This window comes from Plectropomus leopardus, chromosome 21 (assembly GCF_026936395.1).
Source record: "Plectropomus leopardus strain MGB_pleo_1.0 chromosome 21, ASM2693639v1, whole genome shotgun sequence".
NCBI lineage: Eukaryota > Metazoa > Chordata > Actinopteri > Perciformes > Serranidae > Plectropomus > Plectropomus leopardus.
Genome location: NC_142196.1, coordinates 19399274 through 19418733, shown reverse-complemented (window position 1 = coordinate 19418733; position 19460 = coordinate 19399274). Strand labels below are relative to the sequence as shown.

General features: G+C 39.6%; 1 protein-coding gene across 1 annotated transcript; it reads left to right on the top strand.

Annotated features, from left to right (window-relative positions):
* The first annotated feature begins 391 nt into the window (after positions 1-391).
* Positions 392-17958, top strand: mrc1a (mannose receptor, C type 1a). Its single transcript, XM_042510327.2, has 30 exons — positions 392-591; positions 682-1083; positions 2663-2836; positions 3308-3463; positions 3550-3663; positions 4623-4763; positions 4863-5045; positions 5943-6100; positions 6179-6295; positions 6392-6507; positions 6762-6910; positions 8002-8201; positions 8289-8404; positions 8499-8574; positions 8668-8812; positions 9938-9976; positions 11150-11313; positions 11450-11514; positions 11600-11700; positions 11800-11939; positions 12731-12839; positions 12948-13120; positions 14956-15061; positions 15191-15423; positions 15511-15676; positions 15773-15925; positions 16005-16121; positions 16882-17040; positions 17119-17151; positions 17261-17958. Exons 1-30 carry the CDS (start codon positions 522-524, stop codon positions 17491-17493), a joined length of 4308 nt encoding a protein of 1435 aa, XP_042366261.2. The 5' UTR covers positions 392-521; the 3' UTR covers positions 17494-17958.
* The last annotated feature ends 1502 nt before the right edge of the window (positions 17959-19460 follow it).

The following is a 19460-nucleotide window of genomic DNA, read 5'->3' as shown; positions in this document are numbered from 1 at the left end:
TCTTCAAAGCCAGTCTTAATGAATGACATCTGCTCTCTGGCACAGATTTAGCTCAGACTGAAGGGCTATTTATAAAAGATTAAAAAAAAAACTAAAAATAAAGCGATATATTAAATCTTAGAAAAGCCTGCTTGGGTGAATTAATTCTCAAAATCCGTCATCTGGCTCCTCTTTTGCCTTTGATTTGTTAAAAATAGAACAACTGTCCTACCCTGACACACGTCAGGATGACTTTGTCTTTCTTGTTAAATAGTGAGATGGGATTGCTTGCTTCCTGCTTTCCTCTCCCTTGCCCAAAAAAAATCTGTGGAAGCTCATGGAAACTGCTGTCATTTGACCAACCGTAGCATACCATGTGACAGGATACCCATCGGTGTGATTAAGGGGGGAAAGCACCATGTCTCTGTGTCACTGTTGCTCCATGTTGCACACCTTAGCACACACCAGACCTCTCCTCTCATGACTGGAAAACTCTCCTGCAACCTCTTACACCACTGAGTCCAAACTGCACACTGAGGATAATGTTACCCTGTTTAAATGTTGCTGTGGTCCTTTGTCTTCTGCAGGTCCTCTGCATCACTGCAGACATCGGTACGTACTCGTTTTGTCTATTCTACTTCAAAATTAGGGGTGCAATCGGATTGTAAATTTATTCATTGATGGTGCTCTGTTCTGCTCCAGACACTGGCTCTTTCCTGATCTACAACGAGAACCACAACAAGTGCATAAAGGTGGAGAGCGCCACCTCTGTAACAGTGGCGCCCTGTGATCCTCATGCCAAAAACCAGCAGTTTAGTTGGGCCTCCGAATCGCGTGTCCTTAGCCTGTCCCTCAAGCTCTGTCTGGGGGCCACAGAGATTAAAGACTGGGTGAAGGTGGTCCTCTATGAGTGTGATGAGAGCAGTGTGCTCCAACACTGGCAGTGCAAGAATGAGACCCTCTTTGGCCTGAAAGACCAGGACCTGCACTTAAACTGGGGCAACCGCAATGAGAGGAACATAATGATCTACAAAGGCTCCGGGCTCTGGAGTCGCTGGAGGATATTTGGAACCAAAAGGGACCTTTGTTCGAAGGGGTTTCAAGGTAAGAAATTAAGGGACACAATCAGTTTTAATAAAACAGCACAATAGTGTATACTGTAGAAAGGTCACAAAGTCCAGCAAAAGAATTTGTTGTGCAGAATCTCCCATGCTGCAGACTGTTGTCAGATAATATTACATTTTTAAAGCAATGATATTCTCAGAAAATTGGGATTTCTACAATGTAGATCTAGTAATCTTTTCCTGATGATGAAATGTCATTTAAAATGTAAAGAAATGTCAGTTTAAGTGATGGTCTTGCTAACAGCTCTGACACATTCTTTACCATTGTTTTGAAATCAAATCAAAGTATTAAGATTCAGTTTGGCAGTTTTATTCTGCATAGAAATTATCAGATTAGACCCAAATTTACTAAAAGTGCTAACAAGAATACTTTAATGAGGACTGAAGGAGCAGGGGATCAAACTACAGATTTTCCAAATAGTAGACTACCTGTTCTTCATCTTCTCACAAGTCTGGATGTAGTTATTTACCAGTAGATGCAGTATATGTTAAAATGCAATAAAGTCATCATTAGAAGTATAGTTTTTAATGAAAATGTCTTTAAACCAAAAAAAATATTGGTATTTAAACTGAGAAGTGAGCACCTTAGGCTTGAAGGTTTCAAAAACATTATAGTATCTACAAACTGTTTGAAGATTTTCAGAATGCAACAATTGGCAATGTGGTGCAAATATCAAGAATTTTTGTTGCAAGGGCTTTGAAAGATAGCGCAGGTCATCAATTAATCGAAAAAAAACTGAGTTGTCTCGTTCTGAGCACATGTAGAAGCTCACATATTGAATGCCTAACCCGAGTTGCAGCGTTTGGTCAGAAGACTAGAAAGGTGGTCAAGTGTAAGCACTCAAAAAGCTGTTGCGGCACATGCATACAGTGGATGGTTGATCTTCTTGGGGCTCCTACAAGATCCTGCAAAAAAATTTTTTATATAGTCATCATCACAAAGCAGAACAAGCAGTATCTATGAGATATTAATGTGTTTGTATCTTTATGTTGTTGTTCTGCTTTGTGATGATGATTTGAAAATGGCTGACAAACATCTGTTAAATCAAAAACATTGCACATTTAAAAATTACTGGGAGCTTTTAATACAGTGTGGATCTCCTGTCTAAATCTTGCCAAGAGTTTAACAGAGGCGGTTTTTCAGCAGTACAACACCTTTGTGCATAAAGCAAGGTCTTTAAAGAGTAACTCCTCTGAAGTCTGGTGTGGAAGAACTTGACTGGCCTGCAGAGCCATAACCGCAATCCCATCAAACACCTCTGAGATGTACTGGCCTTCTCGCCCATCATGAGTAGACAACCTCGCTAATGTTACTGTAGCTAAAGAGGCGCAAATCCCTGCAGACAGATTCTAAAATCTTATGGGAAGCCTCCCTAAATAGTGGCTGTTGTAGCAGCATAAAAGTGCTCATCGTCAAAAAACAAATTTAGGTGTAATAATTAAGTGTTCGCATGCTTTTGGCCATTTGGAATATCGAGTAACAGGTTGCTGATATGCAGTCTTTGCATCTTTTATTTTGCTTATGATTATGTTTAAATGTGTGATTCATGTCTCCCCAGAGGTTTTCACAATAGGGGGCAATGCCTTTGGAGTCCCCTGTCTGTTCCCATTTAAATTCGAGGAAAAGTGGTACGCTGAATGCACAAAGGACGGTCGCTCAGACGGACAGCTGTGGTGTGCAACAGAGAGAGATTATGATAAAACCATGAAGTGGGGCTTTTGTCCCACCAAAGGTAGGAAACAATTTTAATAATCAGCACAACTTGATCTACGGTTTTATGAAGAATCTGATTATTGAGCTTGCAGAATGATCGTGTCTGTTATTTCTCTAAGTGCTATCATTGAAGAGGTCAGTGCTGACAGGTCTGGTTTGTGACCTCCTCCAGCAGAACAACACTACCACTTCCTCTCATGAGTTGTCAACATAGCACTGTCCTTGTTTTCCTCTTAGCACAGGCCCGTCTTTCCCCTGACACTGCTCTAAAACTGGGGCAGGAAAAGGACAGAAAAAGAAAGCGGGCTCACTTTTATTATTGTTTTTATGAAACAATCCTCACAGGGGTGTAAAAGATGTTTCTCAATCATTGATTTTGTTTCCGTTTTAAGATACTTTTTGTCCTTAAAATTAATTCAGGTCAACAGGTATTACACTACTTTTACTTCATAAATGTAATCACTTTTGTTGTTTCTTGTCCATTATGCAGCCACCTCAGGTTGGGACACTGACCCGGTCACAGGGGTCGAGTATCAGAGGAACGTACAGTCAGTGTTGACGTGGCATCAGGCCAGGAAGAGCTGCCAGCAGCAAGGAGCCGACCTCCTCAGCATCGTAGAGCTGCATGAGCAGTCGTACATCTCAGGTACAGTCGGCCTTGTATTAGTTACCACGGCAACACAATGTTATATTATGGAACTTTATTGTATTAAAACATGTGGTTTGATGCAGGATTGACAAGCACTTTGGGGACATCTCTGTGGATCGGACTGAACAGCCTGGATTTTGAGAGCGGATGGCAGTGGAGCAACGGGAACCCCTTCAGATATTTAAACTGGGCTCCAGGTCAGTGAAGCAGCCAGAATAGTATGTTTCTGCAAACCACAGATATGTTACATTTGTTTCATTCGTCTGATGTAGTTCTGATTACATGTATATAAGACTGATTTTTCGTCAGAAGGAAGAGAGGATGGTGGATAGCATGAAACCTAGGCGAGAAGGCCACCGAACAACAGCAGGCGGCAGCAAACTATTGTTTAAGACCAAAATAAAGGTGTTTTTTAATGAGAGTTTGGGACATGTCCAGGCGTGTTCATAGTTTGTAGCTGCAAAAAAAGGGGCTGTTTTTTTTTTTAACAGCAGTTCAAGACATTACCTGCAGGGTTTACAGCGACCACAGCAGGTATTTTTTTAACGAGGGTTGAGGACATGTCCAGCCATGTGAGTCGCTACAAAAGTGGGTGTTTTTTAACATTTTGGATATTTCTAGTTGTGTTTGTAGTGACAAAGCAGGATAATTTTTAATGAGGGTTCTGGACATGTCCCGTCTTTATAGCGACAAAAGCTCGGTATATGTCCAGCCATGTTTGTACCTACAAAAGCAGGAGTATTTTTCTGACAGTTTAGGACATTTCCAGCAATGCTTGTTGCAAAAAAGTTGTTTTTTAACAACAGTTCAGGACCTGCAGTGTTTACAATAACCAAAGCAGCTATTTTTTAACCAAGTCTGAGGTTTCTCCAGCTGTGTCAGTAACAACAGTGCAGGTATTTTTTAAAAACATTTTGTGACATGTCTAGCTGTGTTTGTAGTGACTAAACCAGATATTTTATGCCAAAACATGGTTTCCTAACCTTATCTGAGTGGTTTTGTGTCTAACCTAAACATAACCACATCATTTTAACTGTGCCTTTTACATGATCTACATATTTATAACTGGAGAGACTGATATTATAAGTGCCCTCATGAATTATTAATGAATTCTTACATTAAAAACAAATAATACATGCATCAATGTTTCGAATAGGTCATCCGTCATCAGAGCCCGGACTCACCTGTGCAACCCTAAATGCTGCAAAAGCCTCAAAATGGGAAAGCAGCGCCTGCACCAAGAAACTCGGTTACATTTGTCGAAAAGGAAATTCCACCAGCCTGCCTCCACCACCAAGTAAAATAACAACACAATTCCAGTTTATTAAAATCTGGCTTATTATGAGAGTGAGTCTTCACAGTACAAACCAGACATGTCCTCTGTCCTTCCCCACAGGTAAAGACCAGCCCAGCTTCTGCCCCAGTCACTGGGTTCCATATGCAGGTAACTGTTACTACCTGGAGAGGACTAAAAAGATGTGGAGGGACGCTCTGGCTGCGTGTCACAAAGAGGGAGGAGATCTGGCCAGCATACTTAATATAGAGGAGCAGAGCTTCATCATATCTCAATCTGGATACTGTAAGTGTGCAATAAGTCACTTTCTTTCACTGATTTGTTGGTTTTCACAATAACTTGGATCCTATTTAAATTATTTTGTTAACCTTGACATTAATGTTTTTCGTCTTAACATTTTCGTTCCTTTGTAGTCATTTTGAGTCCTTGACGGATTTTTTTTTTCTTTTTTTTTGTGGTTTGTGTCTCTTTGGGGTCATTTTGTGTCTGTTGTTTTTGTCTAATTGTAGTCATTTTGTGGTTGTTTTGCCCCCTTTGTAGTTATTTTATGTCTCTTTGCAGAGTCTTTGCATCTCTTTGTGGTCTTTTTGTGTCTGAGTTATTTTTTTCTTGTTTTAGTCATTTTGTGACTGCAGTCTTTTTTCAGTCTTTTTTTAATCTCAGTGTAATCATTTTTTGTTGTTGTTTTGCATCTTTTGGAGTTATTATATGTCTGTTTGCAGTTTCTTTGCATCTCTTTGTGGTTTTTTTGTCTCTTCCTAGTTGTTACCTTTTAATTTGAGTGACATTTTGGGCCCCAAGGCCTGTTCCTGTAGGCCTGTTGAGTAGTCCGTCACTGCTTCTGACAAACGTAGTGACAACAAGACAGAAAGAAGTCACTTCAATACCAGTAAAACCCCACCGTGTCGTTTTTACTCCTAAATTTCTTAGCTTTAGAGTTGCTCGTAAGTGGATTTTGTCGCCAGTCTTTGTGCTTAGCTAAACTAATCAGCCGCTGGTTGTAGCTCCATATTCACTGTATTGACATGAGAGTATGATCAGTTCTCTTATCTAATTATTTGCAACAAATACGTCTGTTTACCAAAATGCCAAAGTATTAATCTAAAGAACAAAAACAAAATAAAGATCAAACGTTAGAAACTGTACCACATTAACATCTACATGTGCATTTAAACACCTCAGTGCCGACAGATGTGCTCTGGATCGGCTTGAACGATCAGAGGAACCAGATGTTGTTTGAATGGTCCGATCGCTCTCACGTTACCTTCACCCAGTGGCAGACTGGCGAGCCGTCGCATGCCACCAACCTCCAGGAAGACTGTGTCCTCATCAGAGGAAAGGTAACGCCCTTCAGATGCAACAGGTGATGAATGCAGTGATGTAGTCGGATGCTTATCTGCTGTATGTGGCCTGTACAGGACGGGAGGTGGGCTGACCACATGTGTGAGAAGTCGTTTGGATACATCTGTAAGAAAAAGGCGTCCACGAGACCAGCTGAAGGCACCCATGAGGAGGCGAACCCAGGCTGCAAGCTTGTGAGTGATGTCCTTTACTTTAAATAGTGAGTTTAAGTGTAAATCGAAGCCTTTATCAGATGTTTTCTCACTGTGTTTGTTTGTTATCGTCCAAAGGGCTCGATCAGACATGGCTCTTATTGTTACAACATTGGATCAGAGAAAAAGACCTTTGATGATGCAAAGCGGGCATGCTCAGAGGCTGGTGGTCACATTGTGGATGTGGGTGATAGGTAGGCAATATTTTCTTATTTAGTTCATGTTATGTATGAATTTCTCCATATTGTAGTCATAAAAAGGATCTGACACAAAAAGATTCAAGTTTAATGCTGTAATAAGTTTGATTTTAAATGTAATTTAAAGCTGGAAATAGTTTGTGTTTTTGATTTTATTTTGAGGAATCCAATTATTTTGTTTTCTGACATCTAAAAATGAAGATTAAGTCATTATATTGCTCACCTCTCTGCTTTTAAATGTTTCTCTGCAGATATGAGAATGCTTTCTTGGTCAGTTTGGTGGGTTTGAGACCAGAGAAGTATTTCTGGACAGGTTTATCGAACAAAGATGACATAAAAACCTTCAAGTGGACCACCAGAAGAAAAGTCACGTTCACGCATTTCAATGTGGGCATGCCAGGTACAGCACACTTCTCTTTAGCTGTGCATCTGTGCTTTCAGCCCAGTCGCCAGAAACGTTTCTGCAAACAACGGATATGTTACATTTGTGTCATACATTTGATGTAGTTCTGATTACATGTATATAAGCTCATTTCATGTCAGGAGGAGGAGAGGATGGTGACGGCGTTACGCCTAGGCAGCAGACACTGGAAGACCACTTAAAGGCCAAAAAAACTGGTGTTTTCACTTAGGTTAAGTTTTTAGCGACAAATGCTAGTATTTTTTTCAACAAGAGGTCAGGACATTTCCAGCTATGGTTGACACAACGAAAGCGAGTGGGTTTTTTTTTTTTTTATCTATTTTTTTGTAAGAGTTTAATGAGGGTCGTTTTTAGCCGTGTTTTTAGTGGATAAAGCAACCACTTGTAAGTAAGAATTCAGGACATTTGTAGCTGTGTTTGTAGCAAAAAAAAAAAAAAAAAGCAGGTATTTTTTAAAGAGAGTTAGGGACATGTCTAGGGGTGTTTGGCAGGTGTTTTTGTATTATATAGCTGCAAGGTTGAAACTTTAAGTTATAAAGTTATACACCAACACAAAAACCGCATGGTTATGTTAAGGAAAAGAGTATTTTTGGGACCACAATCACAGCTGGAAAAATGCAGAAGTCTTGTTAAAAAATCACTAAAATCACTTTTCATGGCACTGTGTCCTGTGGAAACACTGCTAAAAAGCACTTATGTTTGGTGGCTTAAATGCTGCTGGAAAAACAGTAACAAAACTTTAAAAAACAACCAGTTTTGTTGTTCTTAGTCTCAAATGCTGGTTTGCAGCTTGACATGGGCCTTGGGGTCAGCTCATATTCAGCTTCACTTAGCATAAAGAGCAATATACAAATTTAAGATACCAATATTTTCTTCTGGCGACTGAGCCATGGCTTTCTAACCATTTTCATTTTGTCTAATGCAACAGGTTATATGTGCTGTCTTTGTATCAGTTCTTTCATTTATATTCATCATTTAATCCATAACACCTCCCTTGTTTTTAAACCATATATCTTTGTGGTCAGTTTGTCAATATTTCCTACATAACTTTTTGCTGTGTTTAATAAAAGACAGACACCAAGGATGTGTTGCCATGACAACTGGGATTTTTGCTGGATTATGGGATGTTGTTAGCTGCAGCAACAAGGAGAAGTACATCTGCAAGAAACCAGCAGAGGGTGTAATGGTAACGACAGTCCCACCAACTACCCCGGCCCTGAGCTGTGAGTCCGGGTGGTACCCCACTTCCAGGAGGAGCATCTGCTACAAAGTAGGACAACAAACTGAACTTCACTGTAAAATCTGTGTGATTTTAAATACTTAACGCTCACATTTTTCTTTCTCACTTGCTGAAAAGCTTTACAAAAAACCAATGAGCCTTAAGAAGACTTGGCAAGAAGCACAAGACTTCTGCAGGGCCATCGGTGGAGACCTGCTAAGCATACACAGCTCAAGCGACCTGAGCAACAATCCGTATGTTAGCTCAACAGCTTGTGCATTTCAGAATTTATATCATGCTGCTCAACCATCCAAGTATTCAGTCCTGGTGTTTTCTGCTGTCATCAAGGTTTTACTCTAGTAAAGCCTGGATCGGCCTTAGCCTCGGGACCAATGCAGGCTTTGGATGGAGTGATGGCTCCCCTGTATGTTGCACTTGATTGTTATCACAAAATGCTGTAATCGCACTTATTCTCAACCAGTGCCTAATTTTGCTTATTTTGAAAACTGTGGTCCAGTTTGAGCATGAGAACTGGGGCTTCGGGGAACCAAACAACCACAATGACCAAGAACACTGTGTAGAAGTCAACTTTTACTACGGACGGCACTGGAATGATCGGCACTGTGAATCCTACAACGACTGGATCTGCCAGATACGCAAAGGTAACTCCGACTGGTCTCTCCATGAAGCCATGTGTCCACCAATAGTTATGATTGCAGTTACACGTGTCTTGTCAGTGTGACTGTTCTCATCCGATCATCCCATTTACTATCAGGTCCGTACGCTCCACAATCAGATCATGCTGGCAGTGATCTGTTCAGCCAAACGACATACCTAAGTGACCTGGCTCGCATAAAGTTCGTATCTCACTGTGGGCAGTATGTGGACAATATCTGGACAATCTATCAAACGTTGGTCTCACGTCATCTGTCCGCCCACAGACTATATATAAATATGAGTCTCCACTTACCCCCACTGTGCAAAATTAAAGCCAAAATATCTCGGAAACAGCTGCTGCCATCTTGTGCTGGCAGCGTCATTTGGAGTTAGTATCTGCGCAGTAGCGTTTTCCTCGGTGGTAAAGTTTCCGCCTAAACACCGGTTTAACCAATCACCAGCAGTGCCATTGATCGTGACCACACTGATTATCACTGTCAATCATTATATCAAACCCCCTTTTTATAGCAAAAAATAACTAATTGAAACCAAAATCAGAAAAACAAACACTTAAGAAACCATATTTGGGAAAAATGTTTTTGGAGTTTGATTCTTTAGTTTTGCCCATCCACTAATATGGAGGGGGTGGGGTTTTTGTCCCAGCCACCAGGGGGCGATCAAGATGTTTTGGATCGAAAGTAGCATCACTCTCGGTCCACATTAAAATATTTACTTCTATTACATTATGTAAATAAAAAATACATAACCTTATACACAGGGTTACCATGGTCATGGAAAACCTGAAAAAGTCATGGAGTTTTATAATAACATAAATCATGAATTTATAATCACATCTTTCAGGCCTGAAGAGTCATTGAATTAGTAAAAATCAAGTGTGTTAATATGCATCGATGTGTCATGGTACCATCATGTATGTTTCTTCATTTTCTACCTGCGCTCTGTCTCTCCCTTTTTGTATGCCAGCTAACTTAAATTTTGTTTGAATAGAGTTTGAATCTGATATGTTTACACACAAGTTTTGACACAATAGTTGAAAACACGAGTTAATGTTCAGGTAGAGCTTTGCCCGGCTGTTGAGGCTCCTACTTCATGGTTCTTTGTACTTGCAGGTGTGACTCCCAAACCTGAGCCTGTCGTAGCCACACCAGGTAAGTTTTTCAGCAGCCCCAACTTTATTTACCTGATTTACTGAGCTTAAGTCTCTCAATCACCAAGTGCTCTGTTAATCACGCTAGTGGCTCTAGTGATGGCAATGTCGCTCTGTCGGTGCATCACTTTGGCCCAGACTGAAATATCTCAGCAATGAGACGAATTACCATGAAATTTTGTAGCATCGTTCACCATTCCTAGAGGATAAAGCCTCATGATTTTGGCGATCCCCTGAAGTGGCAATCCTAGGTTCTGGGAGGCCAAAAACATTTACCTGATTTGCCTGTGCTGATGGTGAACCCCCGATCCACTTAAATTTTTGGCTTATGGTGGAAAATCTAAAAATTTGTGAACATTTTTACCTTACTTTATGACTAAATCAGCATGTTCTCATCCCCACTGGTCAAATCTCGCAGTTTTGTCAGTAAATCTACACATGTAAATATGATGCACTAGGTACCCTCCTGCGTCAGTTTTGGACATCCAGGGATGACCTGTAAATTTATGCTTGTTACATGCATTGTGTTTTCTAAAAAACACTTACGTTTTGCACAGGTGATGTACAGTGTCTGCTCATTATATGCAGGTTTTTTTTTTTCCCTCAAAACGCTTTGTTTTTAGGTTTATTTCCACAGGTTAAGGCAACAAAAGTCTGTAGTTAGGTTTAGAAAAAATACAACATTCTCCCAAGTGAAAGTCTGGAGTTTGTTTTACATCCAGCCCTCAGGCCCACCCAATTCAGACTTTCTCACTCTTTATATTACAGTTGTTGCCAGCGGCAGTTTAGTGTGTATCATAGCTACTGCAGAAAAGTGTGCCAGAGCTTTAAGCATCTTTGCTGATGCTGTAGTTCACAGACAAAGTGGCGGCATTTGTGTGCTGCGTCTAAAACTGACACATTCGGTGCATATCATACAATCGAGAAAGGGGCCTCTGTGTGTTGGTCTCCGAAGCCTAGGTCACTGAAAAAAGCAGCACTTTTTGATGAGTTGGGAGTGAGAATGAGCTAATTGTTAAATATTGTTACCATGCTGACATCAGCGTTTAGCTCAAAGCACCGCTGCCTCACAGAGCTGCTAGCATGGCTGTTGACTCTTGGCCTTTTTTCCTCCAAATTCATCCTTTATATTGTATCTGTGAAATATCTGATTAAGTTCTGATTCCTTTTACAGTTTTTAACACCACAGAAGACGGCTGGCTGATATACAATGACACACAGTATTTCATCAACAATGACAAGCTGGACATGGAAGCTGCTAGAGCCGTCTGCAAAAAGAGCTTTGGTGATCTAGCGGTCATTACAGCGGAGAGCGAGAGGAAGTTCCTCTGGAGACGGGCAAGAAATTCAGAATTGTCTTTACAAAATTTTAAACAATGAATTTTACTTTGACAACATGTTGTATGTTTGCAAAAAAATGATCATGGCAAAAGTAGGGAAAACCACGTGTGATAATTGTTTTTGATTGAAACAGATAGCAAAAGGCACAGAAGGACAGTACTACATTGGCATGACTGTAAATCTGGATAGATCATTTAGGTAAATCAAAATCACACATCAAAATCTAGTATGAAATTTTATTTATTTATTTATTTTTAAACTGCAATTTCCATTTCATTTTCAGCTGGGTGGATGGCAGCCCTGTAATATACACCGCATGGGAACACAATGAGCCCAACTTTGCTAATAACGATGAAAACTGTGTGACCATATATAAGAGCATGGGTGAGTCTAATGCTGCATGCTGTGCCAGATTGATAAATATTAGCTAATAGTTTCTTTTTATTGTTTTTATGTTGTTCTCTGTAAACTCTTCACATACAGGGTACTGGAATGATATTAACTGTGGTATGGAGCTGCCATCTATTTGCAAAAGAAACAGTAATTTTGTCAATACAACAATGGCCCCAACCACCATACCTAAGGGAGGATGTGCACCAGAGTGGATAGCTTTCCAAGGAAAGGTAATAATGTATCGCTACATACAACACATATTACTCCAATACATGGGAGTATTATAGGACAGTGGGACCCCGGGCACAGACATGCAAAAACCCTACTATCGCTCCTAAATGGGAGCAAGTTGCACAGATTTTGTGCTGGTTTTGCCTGTTTTTGTTATGTGTCTCTTTGTAGTTTTAGGCATTTTTTCTGGTTTTGTCTTTCTTTATGATAATTTCGTGTATCCTTCAAGTTGTTTTTTGTTGCTTTTTAATCATTTTGTGTCTGCTTATAGTTCTTATGCATCTCTTTTTTGTCATTAGATGACTGTTTGACATCACTTTGTGTCTCTTTAAGGGGTTTGGGGTCTTTTTTGGGTTGTTTTGTGTGTCTTTGTAGTCATTCCTTGTCTCTCTGTAATTCATTTGCATCTCTTTAAGGTCATTTTTTGTGTCTTTGTAGTTGTTTTGCGTCTTTTTTAGTAGTTCCTTTGCATCACTTTGTTGCCATTTTTTGGACCTTTTGAATTCATGTTGTGTCTTTCTGAGTTATATTTGTGTCTTTCTTGACATTTTATGTCAATTTGTCAATTTGTTTTTCTTTGAGATAAATTTGTTGTTTTTTTTAAGTCATTTTGTGTCCCTTTGTAATTCTTTTGCATGTTTTTGTGCTTTTCCTCCTACTTTCAGAATGTGATCTAAACTCTCGGATTACCTTAAATCTGTTCCTGTAAAAAGTCTATGCATACTGGTTTGCCAACTGTTCCTTTGCTTGTTATTCTAACACATAGTACAAATTCATCTTGTTTACACAGTGCTACAGAATAGTTGTGGGGAATGACATGAAGAACTGGCAGCAGGCCAGGACGTACTGCCAGAACCAGGGAGGAAATCTGGTTTCTGTCGTCAACGAGAAAGAGCAAGGTGAGTGTTTCCTTTGTGGCTGTCTGGAACAATGACATTTCATCATGCAGTGATGTAATGAAACCACAATTTTAGTGAGTTGACGAATAATTGTGTCCTCCTCTCTAGCCTTCCTGACAATACAGATGCTGAAACATGACAAAGATTTGTGGATCGGCATGAATGATGTCAACTGGGAGATGCACTTCGTGTGGACAGACGGCAAAGGCATCACATACACCAACTGGGCAAAAGGGCATCCAGCATCAGTGCCTGATGGAATTTATCTAACTTTGGATGAGGTCATTTCAGCTTTTAATATCTATAGCCACATATGTGCATATGAATGCAGGACCTTAAGGCAAGGGGATTGGAAGTGTTCTCGTCTCAATTTGTAGTCTGAGTAGTATTAACCCATAATGTTTGAGGGGGCTTTGGTTGCATGCAGGTAAACAGTGTGGAGAGAAAAAGAGGCAGAATGCATTGACTGAAATGCAGTCTTGGTACTGATCGGCTGTCTTTTGTTGATGATTTAGCTTTTTTCTTAACATTTATCACGTATTATTTATTCATGTAGCAATCTCACAGAGCTGAAAGATGAATGTGAAAGTGCCAAACTGCAGTTCATCATCAGGCCACTTGAGGCTGGCTCCAAAACAGATTCAGTCCCCATAAACTCCCATGTTCAAATTTCCAACTTTAGAGCATACATAAAATTGTTTACAGCCTGGTACATAAAACAGATTTGGTTCCTATAACTCATTTGAACACCCACAATAACTTGTCAAAGGTGACATTTTTATAACTCATCCATTTGCATTTTATTAAGGCCCAAAATAACATATTTTAAGACAGGACTGTTTGAGTGACAGGCTGTCTGCAGGGTGTCGCAGCAGTCGGTGAGTCAGATCCAGCCCTTGCTCCTCCACATCGCCAACCTCTTATCCAAATACGGTCACTTCCTGCTCCAAAAAAAAAAAAAAAAGAAGTCTGGGTCTGGGTGACTTCACATAATGGGTCATTATTTTTACAATCTATGACTACAACAGTACCCCTGAAATATTTTCCGCTGCCCCTACAAGTTAAATTATCATCGGACAATTTGACTAAGGACTCCAAGATTGTTTGGACTGCAAAATCAAAACCCAAATCTACACCCATCCAACTCCCTGTCTCAGCAATGTGATGGTCCAACCTGGTCTCATAGAAATGCAAGAAATGATCACAACCTCTTAACACCATTTAAATTTACATCACATTACGTGATTGTGGTATGTATTGTGTCAAAATGGCGTGCCAGCTGTGCGCTTGGTATGTTAGTGGGTATTACAGGAACCCCATGTAAAAAAGGCAATGTCCTTGCAGCAGCGGCCCCGTGTTCTCTTCCAGGCTGTGGCCCTTTGCTGCATGTCGTCCCCTCTCTCTCCTTCTTTCACACTTGCTCTGTCCTGTCAAATAAAAGCAAAATAAGCCAAAAAATGGCATTATATTTATAATTATACAAAAGAAATTTATTTACCAGCACGATGGAAGGGGTACAAATAGAAAATCAATTAGGTTCTACGGTTGTGGTGGACACAGAAATTCCCTGGTTCAGAGATTTCATGCAATGGGCAGTGGTTAATGTTATGACCCTATAAGTAATAGAAAGAGCGAGGAAGTTGGGATGGTAGATGAGTCGAAGAAACACCAATGAGACCGCTGTTCATTACGCATGCGAAACTAAAGCTCAACATATACTTCTTTAAATGTACTGTTCTTGCATCCTTTACGTAGCTGCATCATATTACATAATGTTCTTATTTCGCTATGATATTCTTACGTATTGTAAAAAACAAACTTGAAAACACAAATCTGTTTTAAGTACACAATATTTTAACGAACTAAGCAGTTTTGTTGCCTAAACCTAATTGTCCTGCCACCATGTAATTACCAACATCACATAACGCAGCATTCAGAGCTTGTTGTCATTTCTCATATTTCTGTGAGATCACATTGTGAGAGTCATATGATTGCAGTGTAAAAAAAAGTGAAAAGATTACAAAAGACACCTGAAAATCTGCTTCTACCATTGGACAACCTGCCTCCTTTGCAACCTCAAAAACGTTAAAAAGTCTGTTTTTTTTCTGTCTGATAGATGTTTGACTGTGTGGTTATGGTGGGCGGCAGCGGCAAAACTACAGGGTCCTGGAAGGTCGCAGACTGTCACTCAAAACATGGCTTCATCTGCAAAAGAAATGTTGGTGAGTAAAATATCAGCAAAGCCACATAATCACGGGTCTGCGGGCAATGGGGGGACAACATAAGTGTTATGTTGTAGAGGATTTTTTCCACTCTGTGTTGTTTATTAAATGGTGTTTGTTTTTGCAAAGATTCTCAAATTGCAGTCCCGGCCACAACTGTGTCACCAAAGAATTTCTACAAACTTGGCAATGACTCCTACAAACTTGTGACCCAGAAGATGAGATGGGATGAGGCGAGGAGGCAGTGCCAAGCAGATGACGCAGATCTGGCCAGTATCCTGAACCCCATAATGCAGGCATACATCACCTTGCAGATCTCCAAGCACAATGAGCCTGTATGGATCGGTCTCAACAGCAATGTGGTAAAGGGCTCTACCTGCACCAGGATTTCAAATTAAAACCGTTTAACTCTGTTTCAACAAATGTGAGTAATATGGTTTTTTTCACAGACTGGTGGGCGGTACAAGTGGGTCGATAACTGGCATCTATCTTATACCAAATGGGGCAAAAATGAGCCTAAAGACAACTATGGCTGTGTATATATGGACGTGGACAGAAAATGGAAGACAGGACCATGTACCACTACCTACTTTTCCCTTTGCAAGAGGTCACAAGGTCAGATGGTCTCTATATCAGTTCTCCTGCACTATATGCTGCACAGATCCAAACACAAAGCCCGGTTAGCAATGCATTCTCCTGTCTCTTTATCAGACATAGCACCAACCGAGCCTCCACAGCTCCCCGGCAAGTGTCCAGAACCAAAGAAACGAAAAACCTGGATACCTTTCAGAGGCCACTGTTACTCCTTCCTCAGCTCAGTGGTGGATAACTGGGCCCATGCCTCAGTTGAATGTCTGAAAATGGGTACGTTATGAAGAACTTTGACAAAAAGATTATAATTTATACGTGTATACTATCTTGACAGTCTGTTATTGTTCATTAGGAGCTTCTCTGGTGAGTATAGAGGACCCTCAGGAGAGTCTGTTCATTCAACAGAACGTGGAGCTTTTGCAGGACGAATCCAAGGCCTTCTGGCTCGGCCTCTACAAGACTCATGAAGGTGAGCATGTTTTGCAATTAGTTTTTTTTTCAAGCGAAAAAAGAAGGTGAGCAGTGTCCTGGATGGATGGATGGGTCGATAGATAGATATTTTGAACATGTAAAACAAACAAATAGAAAAATATAGAAAATAAAAATCAAAATGTCAATAACAAATTTTGATGATAACCTATGCAAGATTCAAATAAGTGACAAGAAATTGCATCTTACATGTTCATGTTACATAAGTAGGAGGAAGTTTTAACTCGTTATTTCCTACCCCTTCTCAGCTAATCAGTTAATTATCAGTGAACTTCATCTTTAATATATAAACATACACTTACATATAGACGCACACAGACTTACAGACATACAAACATATTTGTTGATGTTTGACATATTGAGTTCGGACAATTGTAATGCCAACTACTACTATGACTACGACTACTGACGTGGACATAGATTTCCATGGTAAAACTGAAGCCTAAAAGCTTTGAAGCTTTTGGTTCAGCCCTCCAATTCCCAAGCCAAGTCCCCTTGGCTGAGCCCCCCAGTTGTGTCTGACATCCAGCAAACAAATGTCAATTTTGGCTGGCATCATTTTAGCAACCAGGGAAACAGGTTAAAAATGTTTTCTGCTGTACAGTGCACTGAATTTTCTTGGAAAATTTGATGAGTAGCTCTGTGAATCTGCTGTAATGACAATACAAGAGAGGCACACACTGGAGCTTTAGCTGTGTCAGAGTGCAGGATTGGTCATTAATGGGCTTCCTTTGTTTCAGACGAATGGATGTGGATTGATAACAGCGCTGTGGACTACACCAACTGGAAAACAGGGCTGTCAAAGTCAGAGTCATGTGTTGTCATTAACTCAGAGACTGGACTGTGGGGCACAGCCAGCTGCAGCAGATACAAGTCTTACATATGCAAAACAGCCAAAGGTAAGTCTAATCTGCTGTTATGTGCAGTAGTTTTAAATTTAGTCATCAATTACTAAAATGTATTTGCATTTTTTTCAGTTATTATACCTACAGAGAAGCCTCCAGCTGTTGGTAAGTTAATTCATCTAATATGGTTAATTATTCATTTATTAATATTTTTATTTAATGTTTTAAACTCATGTAATGTCACTTCATTTTCCTGTATTCTTTACCTTCTCAGCTCACGTTGTTAAAGAACCCTCTCATGGGTCTGCTGGCATCACTGTGGCTGTAATACTAGTCGTAATCGCTGTGATCGGACTTGGTGCCTTCCTCCTCTTCCGTAAACGGATACCCACGCCCGTATTGGGAGAAAGCACCTTTGACAACAAATTATACTTTAACAATCCAATACGAGCCCCTGTAGACACTAAAGTTCTTGTGGCCAACATAGAGCAGAACGAACAAGCATAATGAGGCGAGAGATCAGTGGTAATCAGCACTATGAAGATGATGGTTTTATACTTTGTTTTGGATCACTTTACTGGGAACTGAATGTCAAACAAACCCTGTGGTGTTTTTCAATTTAAAGATAATGATTCATAATTATTATATAATAATTCATACAAGCACTGGCACTGCACTAAGTGAATGAGGGACAAGATAATATGAGTGAACAATCTATAGCAAAATTTACATGATTATGTGATTTGTGTAATGTGTACAGTTTATTTTTTACTTTTACCAATCAAGATAATCATTTGTAGGGCAAACACCAGTTAAAAGTATGCTTGTAAGGATGCTTCATTAATGCAATTATCGGATTTTTCTCATCTGGGTTGCTTGTTATTTTTCCCCATGGGCTGCTCACCAGCCTGTTTCTGGCTCACAACATTGTAAATAGAAGCTCAATAAAAGAAATAAAATAAACAAAACTGAGTTGTTTGCACATTTTTTTAATAGATGAGAGTGAGAACATTTAACTATGATTTGCAAAGAACTGTTAAGAGATGTGTCAAGAATATAAAAAGGTGACTAAACCGTTTTTATAAGAATATAAAGAAACAAAGAGGTTTTAATGAGGATCACAAAAGGTTCTGCAGAAATTAAATTCTAAAACAAAAGTATTAGTTTTTTAGCACTCTCAGTTCCCTCATCTCAAAATCAATGGATTTTCGAAACTGCTTAGTAGATGCCTTGGTTAATGAGGCTTGAGACTTTCCCCTTTTGTTCTATGACCAAATACGTCAATAAATACCTGGCTTTACAGGTTTTTTCAAAAGGTGGTTGCTAACAATTGGCTATATGAGACTACGGAGCATTATCAAGCCTAACAAAGCTTTGCAGCCTTGTAGTGGCAGGGGTTTTGAGTTATGCAGATGTTAGTTTATAGCCTAATGTTATTCTACCTCAGGTGATTGCATTTGCACTTCAAAATCCTTAAAAGAGGTGTTCATTTGTGAAGATTATCTTGTTGAACAAAACGTGTAGTATCATAACCGTTTGTTTGCCACAGAGCTTATTTCCTGCAATAATCCAAGGTCCAGTGGAAAAATCCAATAGGCTTTATAACAAGAAAACCAGGGTGACACCAACTTCTGCACGGCCTACAAAAGAACATCATAGTGTGCACAACATACTTGGCATTCAAGTTGTTGTGAGAGCACTGCTGCTAGGCAACAGCAACATGAACACTACTGTTGGCGTCTAGAAGCCAGCAAGGTTCACGATTTAGCAAGATAGCGAGCGAGTAACGTAGTGTCAGATGAAAAAGGTGAGGTTGTCGGAAGTATCAACATTTTCCCTCAAACATATTAGAAAATAACAAAGAAAAACTCTATAAAACTAAAATTATAGTTGCTGCTGGCAAAATAGCATCCGTGGCTTGTGCGATTCCCGAAAATGTCATCAAACACGTCACAATATGTGAATTAGGAGCTTAAAGAAAATTTTCTTTATATGAGGTTGTTAATACCACACAAGGGGGCATTCATATGGACTTATGTTGCAAAAACTGTATACATGACCCCAAATGAACGCACCATAAGTGTCAGTTTGTTTGGAATAAATAGCTTTACCGTTCATTGAATCAGGAGAGAGACGGAAATTACTTGATTTGTGGCACACTTTTAAATAACATTTAATTTTTGGGCTTATGGAAAGGCATCAAATATTCATAAGGCTCAAGTCCAAGTGAAGTCCAAACTGAGTTTCAAGTCATTCTTTTTTTTTTCAAGTCAACTCGTGTCTAAATCATGTGACTCAAGTCCATACTTCTGGTAAAAGATGATTTAAAATTTAAACAAAGGGGAAGGATTTTTTAGTTGTAAAAATCAACATTTGTAAAGATTTTTTTGTGCATAGAAGAAACATAAATACCAAATTATCAAGTGATCTGTGAATTTGTGATTTCTGGTAAATTTTATAACTAATTTGTGCTC

Bases quoted from the DNA above. Each gene is read 5' to 3' on its own strand.
- mrc1a (XM_042510327.2), top strand. From the start codon at position 522: ATGTTACCCTGTTTAAATGTTGCTGTGGTCCTTTGTCTTCTGCAGGTC. The intron at 6,508-6,761 runs GTAGGCAATATT...GTTTCTCTGCAG, and splicing joins ATTGTGGATGTGGGTGATAG to ATATGAGAATGCTTTCTTGG. The intron at 11,701-11,799 runs GTGAGTCTAATG...CTTCACATACAG, and splicing joins GACCATATATAAGAGCATGG to GGTACTGGAATGATATTAAC.